The sequence below is a fragment of the Monopterus albus genome, unplaced genomic scaffold, assembly GCF_001952655.1.
Source record: "Monopterus albus unplaced genomic scaffold, M_albus_1.0 scaffold120.1, whole genome shotgun sequence".
NCBI classification, from domain to species: domain Eukaryota; kingdom Metazoa; phylum Chordata; class Actinopteri; order Synbranchiformes; family Synbranchidae; genus Monopterus; species Monopterus albus.
The window spans coordinates 627861-654472 of record NW_018128000.1 but is presented as its reverse complement, the minus strand read 5'-3'; the positions used below and the strand labels follow the sequence as shown (position 1 = coordinate 654472).

General features: G+C 39.4%; 1 protein-coding gene across 3 annotated transcripts in view; it reads right to left on the bottom strand.

The window, feature by feature from the left end:
* pde4cb (phosphodiesterase 4C, cAMP-specific b) overlaps nt 1-26612 on the bottom strand; it is a 97709-nt gene that overhangs the window by 58072 nt on the left and 13025 nt on the right. For 2 of the 3 annotated variants that reach the window (XM_020612055.1, XM_020612054.1), the window contains one exon: nt 22365-22567. In XM_020612055.1, coding sequence (XP_020467711.1) covers nt 22365-22567 — 203 coding nt within the window. Of the gene's footprint in view, nt 1-19529; nt 19906-22364; nt 22568-26612 lie in introns of those variants that run through there. The other variant, XM_020612056.1, reaches the window with a different exon arrangement.

Here is a 26612-nt window from a genome sequence, read left to right as displayed (position 1 = left end):
ATAGATAGATAGTACTGTGACCAAAATTGATGAAGAGGTTTGTAGTGTAGGTCATTCTTGCTCTCTTGGAGCCCTGCCTGTATTTTCTCACCAGGTGATGCATTTTTGTGGATCCATATATATATATATATGTGTGTGTGAGTGTGTGTGTGTGTGTGTATACAGACGCACACACACACACTTTTGAAAAACTGAGGGTTGTCTTATATTCAAGTACTAGCAATTATGTGCCCACCACATTATTCTTTTCTAAGCTGGAGAGAGTACCGGTGTAACACAATCTTCTTCAGAGTGTTGAATTGTGGGCGGTTTGTAGCCATGATGTCACTATGCTAGTGAGTGTTAAAGAGGGTCAAATGTCATAACCTGCAGAGCTTTCTGAAGACTCATACGTGCTTGGCTGCCATGAAGAAAATCCATTCATGACAACTGAACTTGTTTTTGTGGTGACATCTTTACTGCAGAAGACCTGTCAAACAGCAAGGAATTACAGCTACCACAAATGATGAGCTCAAAAAGACAATCAAAACTCACTGTCAGAGAAAATAGTGTTAGTATGTTTCTAACAAACAAACTACATAAATATGAGTTTTACATCTTAACATATTCAATATTTCACTTACAATATACAAAAGAAAATAACCATTTGGATTGTCTTCTCCTTCAGTTAATGTAAACAGGCCGAGTAATGTGTGTCTGTGTGCAGGGGGCTATTTGGGTCAACAGGAACACTGATTTATAGAGTTGTCTATCCTCCTCCTTGACTGTTGGTGAAACGTAGCCTTCCATTACAACAGTGAAACACACAGGATCATACTGTATATGCATTGTAGGCAGATCAAATAAGATTAAGATTAATTGATTAATACCTGGAAAGACAGAGTTCAGAAATTATGCTTCCTGTTCTAGCATAACCAAAAACCAATGAGGAGAAGGTCAGAAGAACAAAAACTGGTGAAGACAGACTATGATCAGACAAGGCCAAAGACCTGTTTAAACATAGGTGCTACTTTTCTATGATGGAGAGAGCTCTGAGATTCGAAAGGCATGAGTACAGATGCAGAGCTTGCTCTTTTTCTCCTGAAAAGATGGCTTTCAGTTATGTCTGCCAACTTCCAATTCAGACAACTGGAGATTTACTGTAGCTCTAGTTGCACCGGGGCCAAGCTGGGGCGTTGACTTTGCATACTGTATGTTCCTCAGTGCTGGGAGGTGGAATATTTCAACACCGGATAGTGACGATGGCACCAGAATGTGTTACTAAAGCCGAGGAGTGTTCATTTACACATGTCCAATCTGCTTCTGTTATCATTCCGCTGCAGTGCTTCAGTTACACTACATGTTGCACTGAGAGCAGCCTGACAAGCTGATTTACCTTCAAGTTATCTGGGAATGTTTTCAAAGGATTGCATCACAGCATATATTTTACGGAATAAAGATGTCAAAGAACGTATCTCTCAGAATTACAGCTTCTCCGATCCCTATGTGGCAAAAGTTGCGAAGGCAGAGAACAGAAGGCAGGACTGGCCAAAATCCAAGTTAAAGACAGTCAGATAAGACTGTTTGTGGAGAAAATGAAAGAAAACATGGTATGTAACCCAAAGATGTGTCTCTGGAGCTGCCAGTAACCAAAAACAAAGCAATCAAAATACTGCTGAATAAAAGACTGAGGCAACATCCTTGTGTGCTTTGCTTTTGGTTAACGCACTATCATAGTCATATGTGATGTTTGCCATCTCTTCCATTTTGTCATTTATTATTCTGAGTGCCAACACAATATGTGCTCCATATTATTCACTGCAAACAAACTGCAGGAAAGGTTAAGCATCCATTCACAAACGCCACAAGGACCAAGAGCTAATCCAAAACAAAGGCAAACTCATAGATGAGCAAACCTTTTGACAGTGCCAAGGGTGGCATTTTATTCACAATGTTTCAACCAGAAGGTCACACTTTTGTTTCCCATTCTGGATGAAGTCACTGGGTTACACTATGAGGATGACTGTCAGCAAAAGGTCAGAACATTAGGGGGTTCTCAGCCTTTTAGGAGAACATTTTTTATTCCATTGGCAACTTCTCTCCCTTGAAAGTGAAATAATACCATGACATTTCAAGGCGTGAAGTGCGACTTTTCTTTACGTGACATCTGTTACAACAGAGGTTTCTACATAAATCTTATTTGTTCACGGGCATACAACTACCTTTTGGAAATGCCTGTGCTCCATTTTGAAAATATTTCAGAGACATTATAAACATGTAATGTAAGGGAGCACTGATTCAGCTGGATTTCAGCAGATCAAATCAAACAACAGTGCAATTATGCATATTAATAAGAAGCAAACAAGAGACACTTCAGTTTAATTAATTTATGTGTGAAATACATTTATGAGATTTACTGAAGAAAAATAAAGATTCTGCTGCAGGAAACATCAAAGTGCTGTCACATCCCTCATGTCACCGTTTTAAACCCCTGAGCCCTTTTGTACCCATGAATTTATAGTGAGTAGACAGGTTATGTCAGTTAAAAGTTGAGTGGGTTCAGAGCTGCGTCTCAAATAGCCACAGCTGTAATGAAAATGTTGTCAACTTATTCTACCAAGAAGTCAGGGCCAGAATGACTGCAGATCTCTGTCTGTCTTGAAGGACTGCACCTCAAATGGCAGCTGAGCTGAATAACGTCTTCCTTGGAAGGGCCAATTTAACTCCCCACTCTGGTCAAGCTGTCATATGTGGAGGTAATCACACAATCCTTTGTAAGGATGGAAAAGCCACCAGGCAGTGGCACTTTCTGGGTCATGTAGGTTCAATAACAGTGGTTTGCTGCTAGAAAAAAAACTCTCCCATGAATATGAACATCAGACAGTAAATAAATAAAAAATTGTGCTGTCTATGGAAACATGCACCTAGCTTTTGGAAATGCCTGTGCTCCATTTTGAAAATATTTCAGAGACATTATAAACATGTAATGTAAGGGAGCACTGATTCAGCTGGATTTCAGCATTTAAAATGCAGCCTGAAGGATACTGGATAATGAGGGCTGTCTTTGTTTTCAAAGAAAACAAAGATAGCCCTCTGGATCACAAATAACTTTTTACATATGTGGCTACAAATACTGCCATTTGCAAAACAACTTAAGGTTACACAAAACAAGAATGACATAAGAAACATGTAGTTTCATTATTAAAGTCCAGATGCCAGAGTGATGAAAAGACTTCTGTTATATACAAATGAAATTAAGACGTGGACATAAACCATGCAAACACAGGTAACACAAACTATCGCAAACAATGGTGACAGAGGAACTATTGCAACTAAGGATTATGTTCATTACCAATTAATCTGCCAGCAATTCCTTCATTATGTCTATAAAATGTCAGAAAATAGTTATAATGTCATTTTCCCGACCGAGTTCACAACTTCAGATGTCTTGTTTTATCTGACTAACAGTCCAAAACGCAAACATATTCATTTTACTATCATGTATGACAAAGAAAAGCAGATGGTTTTCTAACAATTAACTTGTATTAGGGGAATGAATGCAATCTGTGTGAGAAACTGTTGCTTAATCATAGACATTCAGGTTCAGGTTCCTTTATTTAAACCCTTAGGTAGATTAGGTTTGCAGTAGAGAAAAATCATCCTCTTAAACACTTTTAGAAACAATTATAGACAAACAGACGAAACATAATACTCACGTCCGGTCCTCACTATAGTAAGAAAATCAGATAAGTAAAAACAAACATTCTGTATGGTTACTGAGACAAAACTATTTTTATACCAGTTTACTCTGCACTATGGAGCCGTAAACATTCGTCCAATTTGGCTCACATCGTAGGTGCCATTCAAAGGAGTGAAGTCTTCCATATATGAAAGTTTTCCTAATTTGTGACAATTTAAAACAAGACATAAAGAGAACAAGAAATCATTTCACAGTTCCTGTCGTTTCCAGAAGCTGACCACAAGGCCGCCAGTGTAATGAATGATTATTTAGTATCAAATCGGTGATTTTTGATTTAACAGCAGCTGATGCCCTATCTGATACTGAACACGAACTGTTTGGTAGAACACGCGCTTAACAAGGAGCATAACCACAGCTTCTACCACACCGGCTGTCAAAGTCTGCTCATCATGTGATAGATGATTCAACACACCAGCTACTGGCACGAATGTCATGCAGTTCTACATGACTTTGCCACCACTTAGAATGCTGTCAAGGCCAAACTGAACTCATCCAGTGGTTTTCAGGCTTTGAAATGTGTAACGTGTCAGTACTTCACTGAGATGGAGGCTTCAGAAGTTAATATTTGGGCCTTCCTTCTTTGTTGCTCTGGGTTGAGCTTGATAACTGTGTTTACCACCTGCTGTCGGAGTGTGTTGGTATGTCATGGTGATTACAGTCGAGGGTGTGTGTGTGTGTGTGTGTGTGTGTCTGCATAGTGTGACACCTGTAAACCTGAAAGTGTAAATAAGAGAAAAGAAAAGTGACAGACTGAAAAAATCCCATGAAACATAAACAGTCATTACCTAAACAGTTAGAAACCGGAGGCCCTCAAACCACCAGCTACCTCAGCCAGGTAGTGAAACATTTACAAGCTGAAATCAGCCTTCAAAATGTTTGCCTGAAAACAAATATGATTCATAGACCAGAAATTAATCAGACTGGATCAACAGCATCTTGGCCAGGGGGACTGTCTGGGCCTCTTTAGGTGGGTGTATTTTAACATGCAAATATTACCTAATGCATCTTTAATTCTGTTAGGAATAAATAAAAACACAAATAATTACTTTAATGAAATTATAACAGTCTCTTGCGGCAAAGGGCTTCAGTTTTAATTGCTGTTGCAAAGCAAACACCACAGAGCAACAGTAAAGTGAATATATGAATATGGCACTGTTTCCCATTACATATGCTAATTTGTGTTATAATAAGAATTTTAAAACCAATTGTTGTTTGAATCTCTGACTCACAAGTGCCAGAGGACAGCTTCTTTTTGTTGTAACACATATGATAGCCACACAATAAATAAATCCAGGGCCAATATTATTTTTTGCTGGCAAGAATAAACTTTTTGTTTGTTTGTTGGTTGGTTTTAGATTTTGCAACAGTGACATATTCACAGACAGTTTCTCTCCCTTTAGCAATAACACAAAGTATTTTATTTGCATTCTGTTTGCCAACACTATTCATTATTCTAGTTAATTTAACAATTTCTCATCAAATTATCAAGTTTTTCCAAAACAACAACAAAGCAGATGAGAGATGGAGGAAGGCTGCTTATCATCTGTGCCTGGTCTTGTTTGTTTCTGACAATTAAACCAATGTATCTCACTTAATTTGGCAATGATATGATGATGATTAACATGCTGTAACACTATTAGGTTTATAACAGTGACATGGAGATGACTGCTTACAGTGGTGCCCTGCAAAATGGCCAGGCCTTCGTGCTTAAACAGGAAGACGAATCCCATTCTCTGCTTATGTCTGAGTAATCGGCAGTGAGATTCCCCTCGTCTCTAGACACCAACTGATGCATCGATGTGATGAATCAGAGTCATTATGCCTACCGCCTCCTGTTTGCTCCTGGAATGGATCTGCTGTCCTTGCTTCTCATATTACCGGTCAAACTAAAGCAATTACAGAGATTACAGATTTATTGTTTCTGTGTGAGGTGGCGAGGAGGGGACCACGTGTTGCCAAAAAGAAAGCGGGTGAAGTGGCATGAATTGTCCAATACAGCTGCATTTAAATAAAAACTAAATAAATAACTGATGTTTCTGTCACTGTACACAATATAACTAGTTTTTCCTTTTGTGCCGTTTTTGTTTCTGATGCCTTTTAATAATAATAGCATTTTCAGCATTTAAACTATGCAAATTGTTCCCCCAAATTAAGCTTAATGCAAAATGTGGAGTTTCCCATGGCTGCTACCTTGGTCTTATAAAACTAAGGAGTAAAACATATTCCTGATACTAGTTTAATGAAGCACAGTGCTGATTTTGTAGGATTTTGTGCCATAATGTACTACGATATTGTTATGCTGCCTGGATAAACAAAATTTGTCACCTCATATGTGAAGTGCAAGAAAATCATATGTATTGCTAATTGTTTTGGCAAAGCTGCCTGCATGGTCAGTGTTCTGTCTCTATCTGGATCCAGCTGGTTTGCCTGCATTTTGAATCAGGTCTAATTATCCTTGGATCTGGTCTGACGGTCGTCAGGCTCATTTCAGATTGGGTCTCTTTTCTTAAAAAACTGGATGACAGGTTCAACCTCAGCTTGTGCATTTCAGATCGAGTGCAAACTATATGGCAACCTCTAGCACTACCTGCTATGCACAAAATACAAGGTCCTGGTTTTACTGTACTGCTATTTACTGTATTGTACTAATGTATTTATTTTCTCTCTTTCTAGGGTGAAAAGAACACTGTCTGCTACTAAAGTAGTTGGTGATCTATAAAATATCCTGAAAGTATGCAATATTTATTGCCGCTTACTCTATAAATCGGGGATATTCAGTATGTATCTGCAGCTACAAAACTGACAACTTTTTAATTATAAAACAATCTTTGAGTGACAATAATTTCTATTATAACCCGACATTTCACTGGCAGTGATGAGTTTGGAAGCTGAAACACTGGTTCTTGCACAAATTACACATGACACACTTGGATCACTCGGTATCCTCAGTCTCTAAACGTCCTTTAAACGTTGTGAAAAGGAACGGCAACATCACGCCGTAGTAAACGCTTTACTGTCCCAAATTTTTTGGAATGTGTTGCAGGCATCAGAATTGAAGTAATTGTTTATTTTGAACAAAGAACAAAATTGATGAGGTATCATGTCAAATAAAATGCTGCTGTGTCGTTTTCCATGTAATTACAAATTGCTACTTTCAGTTTTCATTTTGATTTTATGTACCCTCTGAACTTTTTCTGATTTGGGGTAAGCAAACTGTAAAAATAAGACTTGTGCTTGACAGTAATGAGGTCATTGCAAGGGCAACATTACAAATCTCTTTTATATTTTTTGACTATTGTTTAGTAATTCATTGAGGTTTATCAGTGTCATTGACTGAACCACCGGACAGTGTATGCACACAAACTAGGAGTGCTTTATTCCCCTCCTGTAGTACTCAATCACCAAGCTATTGCTGTGTTGCTGTCACATGGATCAGAAACCCTATCTGCCTTTGTGATTGTTTGCCTCTCAGAAATATGTATATGGCACATCATCCCATAATCCACACTACTGCAGATAAAAGGGAAAAGAGCCTTGAGATTTTTACAAATAGCAATGAGGTCCCTTCCCTGAAGCTCCCACACAAACAAAGTAATTTCCATTTCTTAACAAAAGTTCCCTAAGAACTCATGCATTTCTCACCTGCAGGATAGATTTAATTAGTCAAAGTATACTCCTTAATTTCCTATAAAGCTTAGGCTCATGCTTTTGATTTAGGAGAGTGAACACCACAGTACAGCAACCAGGGACACAACCTTGTTAGAAGTTGGAAGACAATACCCAATATATGAGACCTTTTTCCACTGTAGGAACTTACTGACCCATAATGGAAACTGCACCCCTTGTCATGGGTTCTCAAGGGCAAACCTAGAAAAGGGTGGCCAGGCTGAGGCTGAGGCACAGACTCAGAGAGGGGCAGCATATCTGAAATACAAAAAGTAAGTGAAACCTCTAGTTTTATGAAATAATAAACCACACATTATTAAGAATCAAACTGTTTACTTGGGGTAAAGTGGAGGCACATCGTGCTTTCTTTAGTTAACTTTGGCTGAGCTCCTTTGAGGTTTTTTTTTTTTTGCGGGCAAAGTGGCAAAGATGTCACACTGCTGAAAGTTTGTGTTCTGCTTGTTCAACAGCTGTTTGATATAGCTTCCATTAGGGCAAATTCTCTGTACGCATGATAACGAGCATTGTGACTGTTGCATGCTCAGTTGCATGTGGGAGGAGTGCAGCCTCATATAAACAGTGATTAACAAGGGAAGAATACAGTGAAAAGGCAAAGTGGAAAGGACCACATCGGCTTTAAAAGTGCCACCAGATTACAGGTATGGAAAACTCCAGGTTACGGCTCATTAAGTTCCTGTGGTGGAAAAACGCTTTGTGTCTTTTGGTAAGAAATGGGACAGGGGGAACATGCAGACTCCAGTGACCTTCTTGCTGTGAGGCTAAGAATGGATCGTCTCCTTGTGCCAATGGGATGCAGCTTGTGAGTAGGATGCCACGGGAGAGATGATAAAAGAGATTATCTGCATCACATAGTGCTTAGTGACTCATTAATATTTTTTCATTTCCTGTTTATCTGGCACCTATTGCATTCATAATTAATTGTTACAGGCTGACTGGGTGTGGGCCTGTATGTAGCTATTTCTTCCTATATTATTTATATAACACAGTTCACCATTCCTACTTGATCGCACATACTTCCTATTTATATTTATTCTTATTTTTCTTATTTTTATTTTCTGTTGCCTTACAAAGCACAATGAGAGTCTTTGTACCAGAGTCAAATTCCCTGTGTGCTTAAAAGACATGGCCAATAAAGCTGATTCTGATTGTGAAAGCTGCTCCATTCACTTTGGGCCAGTGTGACGGCAGTTTGATCTCTAATCCTGATTTATATATAGATCAACACTGTGAAAGACAAAGTTCTGACACACTAGTCCATTTATAGAGATGCTGTGTCCTACATGTTCCACTACACAGGATAACATGAGAAAGCATCACCCCAATGCACATTTTCATTTCCTAAGAGCCCGTGTACGTCAGGTCAGGCCATTATCAGGCTATTATCCAGGTATTACATAGAGTGTCCCATCAAAGGAGGAGCAATTACTTTAACATATGATGAATTTTAGCCATTTAAAATGGGTTTAAATTTGGTTGTGTAATACAAAAAGGAAATCAAGTGGACCTCTCAACAGAGATGATTCTTCTGATGTCAAGAATCAATCTCCATGCTTAAGCCACTGCTATTTTTAATCAAATGAAAGCAGGCAATGAAAAAAACTGTTTTAAGGAAGAATTTGTGTAATTGTTTGACAAAGTATAATGTAATAGAGTATGTAAACTGATTCCCTTACCATGCATTTTCCCCCAAATTACTTGCTTGACAAGTAATTACTGAAAGGATGGAGTGAAAGTCGACCATCTGTGGATGAATACTGTATGAGTCATGGTCCTACGCACATTTATGTATAGCTTAAAGGTAATTTAATTTGCAGCTTTTTGATTATTTATATCAAAACTACACTTATGCTGAGGTCTGACAGTGTCATTTACTTTTCCTTTGCAGGGAGGAAGGCAGTGACAAATTCATTCTGTGAAAGCATAACAGGGCATCAGAGCACCATTAAACCTCACATCCTGACTAAAATCAACAAACGAGTTTATCACGCAGGCAGCAACAGCAGTTTCCAAGAAACGCCTGACCTGCTCTGCCACTGGTGACTGGTCTTCCTGGAAAATGAGTTAACATTGTAGGTTCTGCATGAGTCCTACTACCAGCCAGAGGCAAATGCACTGAGCTAGGAGGTAGCCAACATTTTTTGAATGGATGTGCCTTTATATCACAGCTGTACATCAAGTTTCAAACAAACCACAGCAATATAAGGCTGGATGCAAGACGTGTTTGTAATGAATAATAGAAAAGGAAATGGTTGCACATTCATTATTTTCCACATTACATTTGCTATGAAAACTGTAGTGAAAATATTTGTTTACTGCACACTGCAGTGACTCAGGGTTCACATTAAAATTATGTGTGAATGTAAGGAAACATTTTTAGAGAAGTTACATTTTGGGAAAAGTGCTTATTCACTCTGAGACGCTCGACAACAGTTTATCCATCTGTCCTGTAGGTCTGTGCAGTGTCCCACTGGCTGGCAAAATCACTACACCCAGGTGTTCGCCAAGAAATGGCTACAGCGTCGCATTTAATTTCTCCCAGAAGCTGAAAATCTCATATTTACATTAATGTGTGTGTAAAAATTAAAAATAAAACATCTTGCTAACTCATCAGCTTTAAGCATGTTTTCAACTTACAGTCCAGCTGTTTCCTCCTGCAGCTGGTGTTCATGCTGAGAGGAGCTAATTGCCTCCTGGCTCCAGTTCCATACTTAACGCACTAAAATTATGTTAATATCTATGCTCTCATTTGACTCTGGGAAAAAAAAAGCATAAGCATATATTTAAAATGTTAAGACTATTCCATAAAAGCCTTCTCTTAAAATGTGTGTTTTTATATTTTGTCTGTGTGCAAGTACCTTTTAAAAAAGTTGTGTCACTGTGTAGGGTAATGCGAAAGGCTGAATACAGGCTTTTGGGACTTAAATGCTAAAAATGACAGTAAACAACAGTTTAAAAAAGTGAAAGAATACTGATGTGGTCATGGGGATTTTATGAATTTCATCAGTCCTACCCGACTCCTGTCAAATGTCAGCCAGCAAACAACCCAGTGCTTTTCAGTGTGATGGGCTTCCTGTTTGTTTTTCTAGGAAAACCTCATCTAATTTACATTTTTATTGTGTTGCCCTGTTGTCAGTAAAAATAAATTGAGGGGGTGGGGAGGTTGGGGGTTAAAGTATATTTCTTCCACACTGTTATTTGAAAGAACTTATTGGCCTATTACAAATTCATAGCCAAATACAACAAGAGGCTAACCTTGACATTTTAAGGTGTTTACTGCTGCAGAATCGCTTTAAATCATATTTGCCAGGTTATTCCTATGTGAAGAGGAGAAATATGTTTTAGTGTTATCCTTCTAATGCAGCACGGCATTCTAAAATCCAGGCCTGATGATTCAGAGTACACTGCTGTTGGTTTTCATTCTCCCCATAGGCTATAAAAGGCGGAACTTAAATGTTTGCATAAAAACAGGATCTCTGTACTTACTGTATAAACACTGTAACAGTTGTATGCTTACTTGATAACAAATTAATGTGGTTAAACATCTAGGGGGTATTTACTAAAGTTTTGCGGCTCATTTTCTAGCACTAAACACTTAAACTGCATGTGTTCATATTTATTAAAGAATCAGTATGGTTTGCAGCAGAGAAGCAGAAGCAATGCAGCACGTGTGGGGTCTTTAAAGGCCACAAAAATCAGGGAGAAGAGAATGGAAATTTAGTCAAATACTCTCAGCACCCGATTCACCACCGCTCCGACACAGAGAACACCAGCTGAAATTTAGCATCAGGAGGTGTATTCATATTAACATAGCTGCGTCTAAGCTCAGGATTGCAACAGGCTTGGTAAATATCTCTGCTACTAATGTTGAAATCATACTATACTTTGATAACTAGGGCAACAAGTAAATGTGTAAATCCTCATTCCATAAAAAAATAATTTAATAGTAATATAACTTTAGCATTAACAGTTTACTTTAAGGACATTCAATATTGGGACTTAATTGGGTGGCAGCCTGCATAAACCCATATAGGATCTACCACATAAGAATGAAACTCACTGCTGACTATTACCAAAGCTGCTCACTACAGCAACATGTTAGAGATTTTTAGCTTGTCTTTGACCTATTATTTGTTCTTACTAATTGTTACTTGCCAACAGGCCCGATGAAAACAAACTCAGAGACTGAGCAGCATCTCCTGAGACCACTGTGGTTGTCTTTAGCTGACAGTGTAGTGGAGAGGTGCCGACTGCTTCGTGTTCCCTCTGCCAGCTTTTTAATAAACTGTACCGATCAGTCAGTGCCCTGGCGGCCCAGTGCACTCGTCATCACTATTTAGGCCTATTGTTTTTCAGGCCAGTCAGTGCCTGAGTGCTTGGACGCTCAGCAAAATCACTGTGGACTATTGAATCATTCACCCTGGCAGGATAAAGTGTGGTAACTGTGATAACAGTAGCTGTACTGAAGGAAAATGTACACCTGAGCTACAAAGACAGACATGAAACTAAGGAGAGGACAGGCACATGTTCATTTCTGCAGCGAATTATTATATTTTTAGTTCTGTAAATCCCACTGTACTCATTTCCTAACCAAAGATTTGATTAGAAATGTAAAAAGCAAGAGAATAATTACCTCCAGAAGCTCTGTATAAATGCAAACAGAAAAAATAAACTCACGGGCAAAAGAGAGGTACAATGACTGGCTTTCTTTGGCAGCTTGTTAGAATATTTTTCATTTTGAGGTGTGAATCATCTACTAAAGAACCACTTGAACTGTGATTCAAGTGAAAAAACATTATCAAAGCTACTACACCGCAAAATATAGCAAACATTGCAATGGGTGTAAGATTTCACTACCCTGAAAGTACTTCTGAAGCAGGCTGATCCTGCTTCAAGATGACCACTGGTCCTTTCTTAGTGCGCGTAGCCTGCAAGTGGAGTGACTTGGCATGCATGAACACATTGTAGACCTAACACCTGTAGGCTCCGGCTGATTCCTGTTAAGAGCTAACAGACCTCCATTAGCTGTAGCATGTGTTACTGAAGTGCCCTTGTGTGAGACGGAGAACCTCTACTTGTTAATTCATTGTAATTCACCCTGCAGGCCTCAGCTTGTACACATGTCTGAAAGACAACTCACTTTGTAATGTGCATCTGCTCTTTTGGCCCCGTTGGCGTTATGTGACATTTATGAGCCTGTCAGTGTTTCACAGCTTCTATTAACAAGCAGGAAAAGATGCAGATAAAGTGAAGTGGAAATTATAGTAGGACACTTTACACTGTGCTACAAGTAAAAAAAAAAAAAAGCCATGTATGAGTTTTGATATCATTATCATTGTAGGCTAAAAGGAAACAAGATGCTAACACTGCAATGCTAAATATGCAACTAATTATTTTCATTGTGGATTTATCTGCCAGTTATTTTTATGATCGGTCATTCTCTCTATGAAAGTAAAAAAAAAACAAATACCCCCAGCACCTGATTTATCATCACTGTGACAGAGGAAACTGCAGCTGAAATTCAACATCAGGAAAAAGCAGGTGTAAGATTTATGGAACTGCAGTCAGCTTGGCAGCTGTTAGTCATCCGAGATCTCGCTGGAGTTAAGAACACATCTGAGAAGGGAAAGGGTGTTTGTAAAATGCATTGCTCGCCAGAGGAGACTGTGCGGGACCTTTACAGGCTTTCAGGTGAAACCATGCTTCAATTACTGAATAAAATAAAGCATGATTTAACTGACACGAGACTATGCGATTGTCGTGATTAGAAACTTAAATACACTAGTCTAGTGACTCATTCTACAAAATATCACTTGAAAATAATTTTATCTCAAAACTAGAGATGCACTGATATAAAACCAAGGTGACTTCACAGCCATTCATGGTTTATATTGGGTCTTACATAAAAATTTCAACAAGGGTGATTTAAAAACAACGAGCTGAATCATCTGCACTGATACACAAATCAGAGGCACGCTGGGACAAAAAAGGAAAGATGTATTCAGTGATGGATGAAAGCAGTGCCAGTTGTGTTGTCGTTGGTGGCTATAAAGCTGGCTGACTCATTGCTCTTACTCCTACCTACTGCTCAACCTGTTAGCATTTCCACCGTCATCATCCTGCATCGGGGAGTCGACGCAAGCGACTTTCACACTGGCAAGACTCGGTGTTGGAAAATAACTGATATGATATAGTCAAAGTTGAGAGCTGACAGTAAGAGTGAAGGAAAGCCCTGTCTGGTAACACACGCACTGACAGGGACAGTGAAAATCCAGCAGTGAGAAGATGAAGTATGTGTGTGTGGGTGTATGTATCACTGCATGTGTGAAAACAAAGTATAAATAGCAAAACAAATACAAATGGATGGTCTGAGTTCACTTACACCAGCCTCTGTAGAGTTGGATGGGCATTAAAAGCCGCTGTATCCTTCTAGCTTATTATGGTTTTCATGTTTTATTCATAAAGTCTGAGGTCTACATATCAAATCGCCACACCGAGAACTGTCAGATTTAAATTTCTAGCCTTCTTATACTTGCATATATTTAAAGCAACACGAAACGCGTCATGAATGAGCTGCTTGACATGAGTAACTGCAGAAAAATAAACTATTTATTGGGTCCCATCAGGGACGCTGCAAGACATAACACCCTACTGGGGCACAGGCCCCCATTACTCAAATCACACAATTGTTTTCATGGATATCTGCTGCATGAATTAAATGTTGATTTGTCAAATTTTAACTTTCACACCAAGTTAATATATCAACAAATCGTTAATGTAGAAAACCACAATCTAATCATTTTTGTAACTCATAAGGCTACATAACACAACCTCCATAATAATAATAGTAAGGTCTAGACCTTACTTTGTAAAGTGTCCTGAGACGACTTGGCAATATACAAAGTAAAATTGAATTGAATAACATATCAGTGTTCCAGTTACTTTGAAAAAGTGCAATAAATGGCTGGTGGCCACATGCCTGTCTCTGTAGACACAGGCAGCTGTAGGTGAAACGCTACAAATTGCTTTTTAAGAGTTGTCCAACTGATCCTATGCATTGATGTACAGAGTTCCAATTTACTTTCAACATCTGTGCCTGATTATGTACTAACTAAACTAACATTATCTTGTTTACCAACTACAGCCAGCTCTTATGTCTGTCATCCTTACCTCTCAGAACCTCTCTGTCCTAGCCTTGTCTAAAGAATTTATGTCCATCTACTCAATGTTTGAGTCAAAATAGGATCATTGGATTTATTCACAAACTTAATTTAGTCCCCCATCACATACCTCAGTCTGTTCCTTTCTTTTTTGTTGCGCGCCAATAAATGGATTGCTGCGTGCACCCTGCAGTGCACCAGCCATGACATGCATACCGTGGTGTATGAACCCTGAATGCTGTGCCTCAACTTGTATTTTGCATTGGCATTCTGGATTAGAGCAACAAATTAATTCATTTCCCATTATTATCAATCTAAATTAACCCACTGCTGAACATATAAGCTTGTTAAAAGTCAAATGTAAGTTTACTGGTGCACAGCAGATCAATACTGGTGCACTGGTGTTGGTCCCCAGAGAAAGGGGACTAACAACACCTATGGGTCCCATGCAGAAAAAACTGCTGGGAGCTGATGACAGCTGTTCAGCTACTGAGGGTGAGAGGTGTAAAAGGGAAAAAAGCACTGGTGCCAGTGCATCAACAGCTACTCCAGACACTTCTGTGCAGAAGGATCAAAAGCATCCTGTGACAAAAACAAAACTTGAATCTAATCTGATTCTTCTCAGTACACAAAATGGACATAAATAAGGCTACATGCCGAGAAATGACACACTGTACTGCAGATTTGCAAGAATTTCACCCAAGATGCAATCTGGATGATCAGATATGGGACAAAAAAATGTGTGTAAAAAATGTGTGAAAAAGACCAATATGCACTGAAGATCCGCCAACCCAATTGCAGAGGAGGACGGTAAACACACACTAGACAGCAACATTGATTTGTTGAAACTATCTAAATGCATATAAATGAAAATACATCCACTTACAAACTGGAGCAGGAAGCTCAGACCACTCTGAAGCCACTTTCGCATATTAATTCCAGACAGTGTCCACAGAGTGAGGTATGGACACTGTCCAGAGTTGCCCTTTCATACATGTAGCACACAACAGATGCTTTCTCACCTATTGGAAATACTCCATTTAGTTTTGAGTGCAGGAGGCAGGACATGATGCAATCATGTAACAAATCTGTAATTTTGTCATACACAACCGATTCGCTCGCCGTTCTTTGAACCTGTCTGATTTCAGCATCACCACTAAATGACAAAAGGTCCTGAATTTTTCTGTGTCTCCTGTAAACATTTTCATTACTGTCTTCATTGTAAAGGATCAAACAGACTCCAGCAGACAGTCAGGACTGCACACAACTCAGGCGCTTTTTCTTTACTTGTAAAATAGGCTACATTCTGCTGTCTCTGCTACCATTCACAAAAATTACTCCCCAACAAAGTCATGCTCTACTTCATGTACTGTTTGTGGAAGCTAACCTTACTGATGGCTGTAACTATTGTCTTCAGTTGAGAGTACACAGAAATATCCAATCAGCTGTTTGATTATCTTGGCGATGCTGCCAATCACATAGACGTTCGCCCAAACACCGATTGTTGATTGACAAGTCATTCCTGTTGCCGGCTTATGTTTCATTTTGAGATCAAGTCACCTCCATTATTTTTCAGAGCGTATGACTCATCATTATTTTTACATTAATTCTGATATGTTAGGCATGCCACAAAACCCACTTAGGTTCTGAATCCTGTAGAGGAAGTGAAGGAGAAATTTCCCATTGTTTCCTGAACACAAATTGTACTTTCAAGTGTAAACATAATTCAGGTCAACCAAAAGTGCATCAACATAAAAACCAAATACTGTCTAAGAAATGCTAATGCCCCAGTCTGATGTACACTATACTGCAGAGTCCATGCATCACAGGTGTCAGGGCTAAAACATCCTCTACACTTTACATTGTCCAATGTAAAAGAAACCTACTTTAGAAGAAAACTGTTTTTTGGTGATTATCTTGTCAGTGCAGTGTCACGGGACAAAAGTAGCACTTCAGCTTGTGTGTGAAAGTCTCTGAGGTGAGATGAGCCACAGCGTTGCTTGTTAACAGTGAGCGGCGCCTGGGGAGCGGAGCAGAACTGACAGTGGTTTTCTTGCCTGTTCTACTCTGCTGGAGATGTTTTATGTTTTTCTTTCCTTTTCACACAGGCACTGTACAAATGTAGAAGGTCAGAAGGACACATCATGATTATGTTATGTGAGGATAAGCAGCGTTTCCCCAGATTCTTCTTAAAGCGGAAAGACTGAATTGAAAGTGAAACTACCAAGGCAGTAAATCTTTACACAGAACCATACAGTAGATAATAATGTTAGTTTTCACAAAACCCATGTAGTTAAAATAAATTCCTGACTAAGATTTATGACACTGTAATAAAATCTGCTCGGTCCTTGCCCATATTTACACTCTCTCCCCTCCAATACATTATTAAAAGCACATCCCCAAGGCTGTTTTGCCAAACTATCATAAAATGAAATTAACAAGGGTGAGCCACAAACAGCGGCCAGCAGTCTCTTCCCTGCAGTGTTTTGGTATGAATGAGTAAGAAATCACATAATGAAACGGAGAGACTCAGAGCCCTTCATAAGACTGACTGATGTGGTTTGTAGAGCACTTCACTGTTAGCTAAATCCTCAATCACCTCACCTCGATCCTCACTCAGAGTACAAGGTGTACAACGTTAGTCCCAGACAAAAGAACAGGTACTGTAGGCAGCTTGTGCAGGAGACACCCACTCAGTCACAGTGTTATACCACCCTGTAGCCCCCAGGAGTCGATGATCGCACATGTTGATGTTGTTATGTCAGGGTACAAATAATTGTCAGGTCGAAAAAATGAGGTTGTGCTGAAGAAAATTACACCAAACACTGGCATGTTAAACATATTTTCATGTGGTATATAAAGGTAAAATCAAAACTATTAAAAACCAGAAAGACTCCTATTAATCCAAAACGCCTGTGATTAAAATTACAACCTTTATTTTTTTTCCATGTTGAAAATTTGACAATTGAGATAATATTCTGTAACTGCATGTTTTCCTAGATTGCTTCAATTCCCTTAATAATCTCAGTTCAACTCAAGAGAACAAAACAAACACCTCACCTTGTTCTTCCCTCCAGCCACCGGGTTACACAGAACTGTGAAACAGGTCAGTGAGAGAAAATTAAAAGTCATGTGAACCTAATCTCTCATATAGCCTTCTATTGTGTTGACAAAATACTTCAAGTGATGAAATGTTCCCAAGGATACAGGCTACTGAGCGCAATATAAGCACTACTTCCTCAACAGCAATTGTCACCTCAGTGCTTTTCAGTGTTTGCTTAGGACTAACTGGAAGGTGAGGAGACTAACAAACAGGCTCCAACAAATGATTGAAAATCAATTGCTCTTAAAGACTGAAACACTTGTGCAGGCCCGCAACTGGAAAAGCTACTGTGAAAATGCCCATTCTTCAGATATACCAGACTGGTTAAGATTTCAGTAAGCAAAGTATCTCCAGACACCAAACAAGGAAATGCCCATAAAATTGTGAACAGTGAATCTTAGGGATGGTTAGCAATACTGATCTCTCGATTCATTTTGGATTCAATTTCATTCATTTCGATTCCGCTAATTTCGACTTTGGCCACAAAACAACGCACAGGTTGAAGCTGTAATAAATTCGGTTTGAGCATTAGGTTTGAGCATAGATGTGACAGAAACTGATTCATCTGTGCTGCTTGTGTTTACATCGTCCTGACATCTGCAGACAGCTGCTGCAGTAGCTAGTTCGAGCTCTTTACAACTCATTTTCCACATAGATTTTTTTTAAACACCATGCAGTCCAAACTGAACCACTTATAACAAGTAACCTCAGCATTCACATAACATCTAGTGCAGCTGCACATGTTTACTGAGGAAATGAGTAAAGATCAATCTCAGGATCGGAACAACAACTGCAATAAATCAAAAAATTAATATTTTTTTATCCAGCCCTAATGAATCTACTACTTACCAGTCAATGCAATAGGCTTTCTGTGTTGAAAAAACAATGTCTTGGATTCCATTACAACGTTCATCATAACGGGGATGTGCAGAAGCTTCAATAAGGCGTAGTGCCTTATTGACAACGTGTTTGTCTGACTATAGGAGCTGAGGTACATTTAAGGACTACAGTATATTGTGAACAGTAGATTAAGCTGTGAAACAGTAATTCATACCTTTTAAATGCAGCATTAGAAAACAATTTCCTCAACAGCTCAGTGGCACCAGATGTCACTTTATTCTACCTATTGTATTCCATTCAAACTCAAAGCAAATTTCTACTTTTATGCACCATTTGTACCATTTCCAGAAATCACAGGACAGAAAAGCCTGGACAGCTTTAGGATTTTTCTAGCAGGTGCCAACAGGAGATTTTTTTATACAGCAAGTACACACATATATACTGTAAATATAACTTTAAGGGAACATTAAAAAACTTGGTAATTGTATAGTTGCTGCATAATTGTCCTAACCTATCTAATAATGAAGTAATATCTTGGCATCATGCGCTTCACTAACGTTCTGACATTCATCATCAGTGTATAGATGAATGGTTTGAGGTTTTGGTGGCAACACAGAGGAGGGAGAGACGTTTACATGTCAGTACAGGCAGCAAAATAAATAAATAAATAAATAAAATTCTGTGAACTATGAAAAGAGCATCGAGTCGTTAACCTAGACCTGGAAGTTGGCGCTACCTAAGGAAAGGCACAGGGAGGTAGCTGCAGGAATTTCGTGGAAGATTATATACAGCTCTGTGTGAAATGCAAAACAGTCCTGTGGTGAACAGTATGTTGTGCTACTGTATTATCTCCTGTATCGAGCTGCAGTATTTTAATTTGATTATAATTGGAACAGTCACTGCTGATTGGGACTTTTTCTGACCTCATACACCTGAGGCTTTACAAAGCTGACCTGGCTGAATCATTGGCGAGTTTATACACGTCACATGATAAAGAGGTTACCGTCTCAGCGAGGAGGGCCAGGACATGCGGGGTTTCTTCAGCCCGGGTCGCAGCTTCTCCAGGGTCCTGTTGCGGCACAGGTAGCGCTCGGTGTCCGAGTTGAAGCGCTGCTTGATCCGTATGTGAGTCCTGGGCTGCCGCCACAGATGTTTCGGTGGTTTGGCGAGCCCCGCTCCCTCTCTGCTCAGCGTGGCACACTCCATTTTCTACTTTGGTTGTCTTCTTTGCTTTATTTTAAACCCAGTTATAAAATTGAAACGGTTAAAAGCAGGCTGTGTGTGAGTTGGAGGAGGAAGCCCGGCGCCTTCAAGCCGTTGACGGACAGAGCTGCATGGTGGTGGCTGCAGTCAGTGGACCGGAGAGCTGGACCGACTCTGTGCCTCTCGCTCGGCGCCACCTCTCTCTCTCTCCCTCTCCACTCTCTCTAAATCCTTGTCTCAGTTTCTCTCTCCTGTTATTGTCCTCATCGGGTTTGTTCAGCACATTAATCAGCTGAGATCAACTGATGTTAATGCACAACAAATTTAGTACCCAGTCCGTTAAATCAGTTCCCTTTTCTTATTCTAGTCCCTTAATGTGAGGATTTGCTCCTTCTCTGCAGCTTATGCCAAGAGAAAGATGAAAAAAAGTTTGTTGAAGGTGTCACTTTTGGACAATTTTCACGAATGAATGATCATTCACATGCATTTTTCTTTATTTTATGAAAATAACTCAGTATCAATGAGTCCAGAGTAAATATACTAAAAACAGACAGAACAATTAAACTACATAAAACGGTAGCATGCAGTCTACATGGTAAGCTGAACTCATCTTGTGTTTGAAAGCCTCTAGGCTGGTTGGTTCCTTTGTAAACACACCTAATCGATTTCAGAGAGCAGCACTATGCATTATTGAAGGCTGCTCTTGAATTCTGCATTTTTGGCCACAGGGATGTGAATCCCCATCTGACTTTGTGCAACCATTAGAGGCTGATAATGAAAATCATTTTAACATTTCTATCATGTATTAAGGGGCAGTGACATTTTGCAGACTGGCCTGGTTAACTGTAAAAACAATCAACAGATTACTTTCAATGAAAAAGATCATTACCTGTGGCCCTAACTGCATCATATGTGCATAAACTGTACATTTGATTTGTCTAAGATTTTATTTTAGGAATTTTGTATATTTGGGCAGATTTTATCTAACTATAGGACAAAAACTGCTGATTATGTTTCTGATGTCATTTTTCGATTATATTATAGTTATAATTGGTCATCATTAGGTACAGTTTAAGGTCCAGTGCTCGTTTTAATAGGCTATAGTAAGTTTAATTTAATGGTTAGTCTGCAGTTTTCTATTACTTGCTGGAAAATTTGGTATGCATGGATTGATTATTGAATGGGCCTAACAGGCCCTGGGACCCACAGGGTCAGAAGGGCTGCTTTTCTTGTGGGAATGTCATTCAAACAACTGCAAGGAGATGCAAAACGACCACTGTGAGACACAAAACTCAAAGTAGAGATGCAAAAAGACCCCAGAGAGTCTCTTTCAATCTGTGGACCTTATGTAGGAGGAGAGGGGCCCTTTATCTTGTGTGTATACCCAGGGACTCATTGTCTCATAATTTGCCCATGGATGCACGTCATAATATGCAAATAAATTCAGTTTTATAAGCATGACAGAAAAGGAACAAAGGCTACTAAACCTACCTGAAGAAAACATCCAGCATGGGCTCTACCATTAGTTAACAAGCTGTTTACCCAAAAAGGGTTTTCACTCTGAAAAATTCACTATCATGTTACAGAATTTACTCCTCCATCAGCAAACACATATGATGTTTCAAGATGTTTAAGCATGAACAGTCAACTTCTATGTTCAGAGAGAAAGAAGTGATGTAGTGATGTTGAAGCTAAAGAGGGATGTGAAAGACATAACACACCATTGACCTCACAGTGACAGACGTCTTCCTGTTGCTGCAATTGCCAGGTATTTCTGAAGGCTTTCATTATCACCTAAAACACATTCCACGTGTGTGTGCACGTGTGTGTGTGCAGAACTGCCACCTTCACTGTCACTCAAAAAGCTGCAGTTGTTCAGACAGAAACCCTGCTGTTTCACCTTGACTGAACCAAAAATACAAGATAGAGGCCCAGAGATAATGAACCGAGGTAAGTCTGCCTGCTCATGTCAGAGAGAAAGAGTGAGTGAAAGAAAGAAGGAAGGAAAGAATTTTCACTTATTTCCTTTCAGACTGATTGATTAAACAAATATCCAGGCAAGTGTGTCCGTGTTGAGCGAGATACACACCACTGGTGACACAGATCAACATGTTCTCCAAATCAAAGCCAAACACATCAGAGCAACAACTCCTAAGATGAATTACAGCAACAACAAAAAGTCCATCATTTCATTAAAAGTATGCTGCATAAACTTCAACGGGCATAAAAGAAACATTATTCTCTAATGATCAGAAACAGAAACATTTACTGTAATGTGCTGAACTCTTAAATATCATGGGCATGATGCCACCATTATTATAAAAGCGTAAGCCCCAACAGCAGGAGCGCCTAATATACAGTATGAACAGTATCAATCTGCAGATGTAATGCAGTTGTGTCGTTACATTTTTTTTTTAAATCACACCAACAACCACTTGAATAAATTAATTTAAAGCTAAGAAAGAAAGAATGGAAGAAAGACCAAAACACTAGGATCCAGTTTTGACAGGAAAACCCGCAGGGCTCCACTGAGGTTTCCCTGATCTCCTAAGATGAGGGAGTCTGTAGCAGCCTCCAGAGAGAAAGAAAAAGCAAAGAAATAAAGTGACCAGAAACGTGTTTGTATGCCACTGACCGGTGCTCATCATGACTGGCCAGCGCTCGGCTGTACAACACTTCCAGCTGCTCCAGTGGCAGGCCATGTACCGCAGACAGCCTTCGGACATCACACGGACGCTCCTGGCAGGAGTGTCTCCTCCACAGAGGAGGCAGCAGCAGGGGGCCGGAGAAACGTCGCCGCACCACCTGGCGGACCGCAGGAAGAGAGTCCCAATGACCCTGCACCCCAAGAGACAAGAAGAAAGAACACAAGTGTCCAAAGCTTCAGTAGCAGGTTTATTAGGTACACCTATCACGGGCTGATTGAATATTCCTCTAACAGGTCCTGCCTTTACAATGGCTATAGTGTTCAGTTTTTGTTGAAACTGTTTTAGAGAGCTGTCGGTTCAACTCAAGTTGGTCTGCAGTTCATTTGCAGAACTGTTTAAGTGTACGGCAATATACTGAGAGGTGTTTCTAATACTGAGCTAACCCAATTTATACCACTGAGAGTATACTAAACATTAGATAACATAAAACTGAACTGTAGTTTATCTGAAAAGCTTCTATTTGCTCCTTGGCTTCTTGACCAACCTTACACATTGTATATGAAGTGTACATTTTACAAGTGATGCCTGTCATTACACTGTGGATGTGTTTCATATGGATACACAATATAAAGATACTGTGCACTCTATCATATAAATTAAGTAAACAATACCCCAAGTTCTATTAATAAAACATTAGAGATGAAATTTAAGTGTCCCCCAAATTTTGAAATATCTTCTAATCAGTTACAATTACGATATGTTTGCAGATCACAGTTGATAAATGAATACATTGTGTATACATTTAGTTTAATAGCCTTGCCATAACAAACTAAATGCTGAAATTATTCTGCTAAATTAGAAATGGTTCAATAAATAGCTGAATGAATCAATAATTAATCAACATGTACCAGTCCAGGGACATGTGGCGTCTGCCCATTCTGCCCTGAGAGTAATATAGGAATATCACAAACACTTTTCACATCTGACACTAAGTTGTTTGTCTTTTTCTTGAGTTTTTGGATCTTTTTTTGCATGTTCTCCTTGCAAATCTGTTTAATATCTGATGATTCACTGCAACAGATAGCTATGGTGAAAGACAACAGGCAGAGACAGCCACTCTGTCTGGTTGTATCCAGCCTGAGTCTGCCTGTGTGTGGGTGTGTGCGTGTGTGTGCGTGAGCGGTAAATAACCAAGAAGGCTTCTTCCCTTTAAAAAGTGTCAAATGAGATGGAAGCTATTGAGAAAACACACAGTAAAAACCCCAAAAATCAATGCCCGTTTTGGCCAAGGCCTCAGCAGCTGAGAACCTCAGTCTCTCTATGTGTTTTGTGCTTCAGGAGAGTTCACAGACTTGTGGCCAGACAGATACTGATCTGCCATTCTAGAGGCTGCGACGGCAACTCTCATTTTCCTGACTGGTGCAGTCAAGCATCAGAAACCAAGCCGTCTACCTCAGGCTACAATACAAACCCATCATCTCAGGCAGTCTGTGTGTGTGTGTGTGTGTATCTGGTGTTGTAGGATATCGATCTAGCCTCTTCTCTTGGACTTCTTCACCTGCTCACAGATTATTTTCTGCCAGTCACTACAAACAAAGGATTTTTTAATACTACACAAACCTGGGATTGTTACATTGAGTTATGTTATATATGTTTTATGTTATAGATCCGATGTTCGAAGTCTTTGCCAATTAAAAGTGTTTACCTAAGCTGAATGGCCACACCGGATGTTGAACTGAAAAGCTGGCCTATTTAACTTGATATTGTTTAAATAGCGGGATAACGATGTGCATTTTCAGACACTCCCAACTTTGTCTCTTATAAATGAACTACTAACTTATTTGCAGCATCCAATTAATTTTGAAGGAAATGTAAAAACGGCCAGATTTCTTTTTCTGTAATGAGGAAATGTTTATTTAGTGTACGTATTTAGCAGGTTGCAAATTAAGTTGATATTGAACGTATCAGTAAAATGTTCACAGACAATACATCTGTTTTCTGCCAAAATATCTGATATTGATTACTACAACATTATTAAACTTTTTACTGGTTATGTTTAAGCACTTATGGCAATTGGTTAAGGTCAGAGAAAGATGGTGGGCTGGTTTATGACAAAACGCTGTGTGTGAATTCAGGCAACATTTAACCAAACCCACAATCTATCCGTAACCTTTACCAAAGTGCTTTTGTCATCTAAACCTAACCATCAACAGGACTGTGTTTCAAAAACAGTGCTCATCTCTTTAAGCTCACATGGATGAGAACGTGTTCAGAATCATAGAAAGTGATGAAGGTTGCGTGATAGTTCCAGAACAAATGGGACTTCCTGTTTAAGGCGTTTACCATGGTGTATTTCCTCTTTCCTGTCCAGCCTGTCTCCATCACCTATCTCCCATCAGCAATCAATTGACTTCTGTCTCAAAGCTGCCAGATCAATTCAGCTGAGAAACTCCTAGTGTGTCTGTCCTGCGTCTTGGTCCAGCATTCATGCTTCACACTCCCTGTTTCTCCCCTCAAGTACAAGGCTGCTGGACTGAACCCTAGCCTGAGATCAGCACTTATGGGGACTTCTCCCTCCAACAGTTTCTGGTCAGTGTTCTTTGTTATCATGCCACACGTGGCCTCCAGTATTCTTGCTAGTAGCTTTAAAATGTGATGACTCTGTTTCTCACACAGGGATCAGTAAAATTTCGGTTCGTATAAACCTTATTTGGATGTCAAATGTTCTGATGTGTAGTGGCGGTGTCCACAAAGTCATTTTTGCGCACATAATCACATAGAATTTACTTCATATACAGAGTACAGGTTTGTTCACATGCATTCAAAAAACCAGGTTACTCACAGAAACCAAGCTGTGCAAACCAGCGTACACGCAGTCGTGATCACATTTCTCCCCTACCCCATCCTGACTTTGGAAGCACTACTTGCTTTTTGTTTGAGTGTGTGAGTCAAAGAGCTGCAGCCATGTGAGAGCACAGACTCTGTAGTGAATCACGCTATTTTTCCTCACAAGAATCTGGCTGAATTTAGCAAAAACAGTTTCGGTTTTAGTTTCTTGAAAGGGACTGTCTTAAATGGGCAAAAAGGATGTACATTCCCTTTCTTCCAACCAATCAACTGTCAAAACACTCTTCTTCTTGTCTGAAGTATTTGGCTTGTTATGCATACTTGACAATTAGAAACCCAGGAATAAATAAGTATACAGGAGAAGGGATCTAATAGGGGAAAACAAGTCTCTCTTTTTCCTGCCTCTTATCCAGAAACTGGTCGTCAGATTTACAAAAAACAAATCAGCTTTCTGGAAGAAGCCAGCTGTAACCTGGTTAATTACATGCATGTAAATAAAGTATTGGTTTCTAAACATCCCTGCATAGATGAGATTTTAATGTTCATAATGTGGTGCTGTGGCTCAGGAGGTAGTGCAGTTCATCCACCAGCTAGAAAAATACTTTATACAGTAAGTGCAGTTCATTTAAATGGGTTACTGAGGTACAAAAATGTATTTTATTTTGTTTTATTATCACTGTCTAAAAGTTTGTGTCAAAACAAAATACTACATTCAGTAATACTGTCACTATGGGACCAAAACTAGTTTTCTCTGTATATACATTGCTGTTTCTCAAGCACACACACACACACACACACACTGATTGGATATTTTCCCTGCAACACTGACTTTTTTTATCTGACAACAGCAAAGTATAACTTCGTTTACAACAGCACCCTTCTGCTTTTTCTTTAACATGTTTTTTCAGATGAATGACATACACTGTAAAAAAGAAATACATGTAAAAAAAAAAGCTGCTATTCCAGTAGCTTGAGCGACAGAAAATTACAGTAAAATCTACTAAAAATACAGCAATTTCCCATAATTTAAATACTTCTTCTCTTTAGTAGTAAATGGACTCTTGTGTGTCATCCATTTTCCTCCGCTTATCTGGAACCGGGTCGCGGGGGCAGCAGTCTAAGCAAAGATGCCCAGACTTCCCTCTCACCAGACACTTCCTCCAGCTCCTTCTTCACCACAACAGAACGGTACATCGACCGCATTACTGCAGAAGCTGCACCGATCCGCCTGTCAATCTCCTGTTCCATCCTTCCCTCACTCATGAACAAGACCCCAAGATACTTAAACTCCTCCACTTGAGGCAGGAACTCTCCACCAACCTGAAGGGAACAAGCCACCCTTTTCCGACTAAGAACCATGGCCTCGGATTTAGAGGTGCTGATTCTCA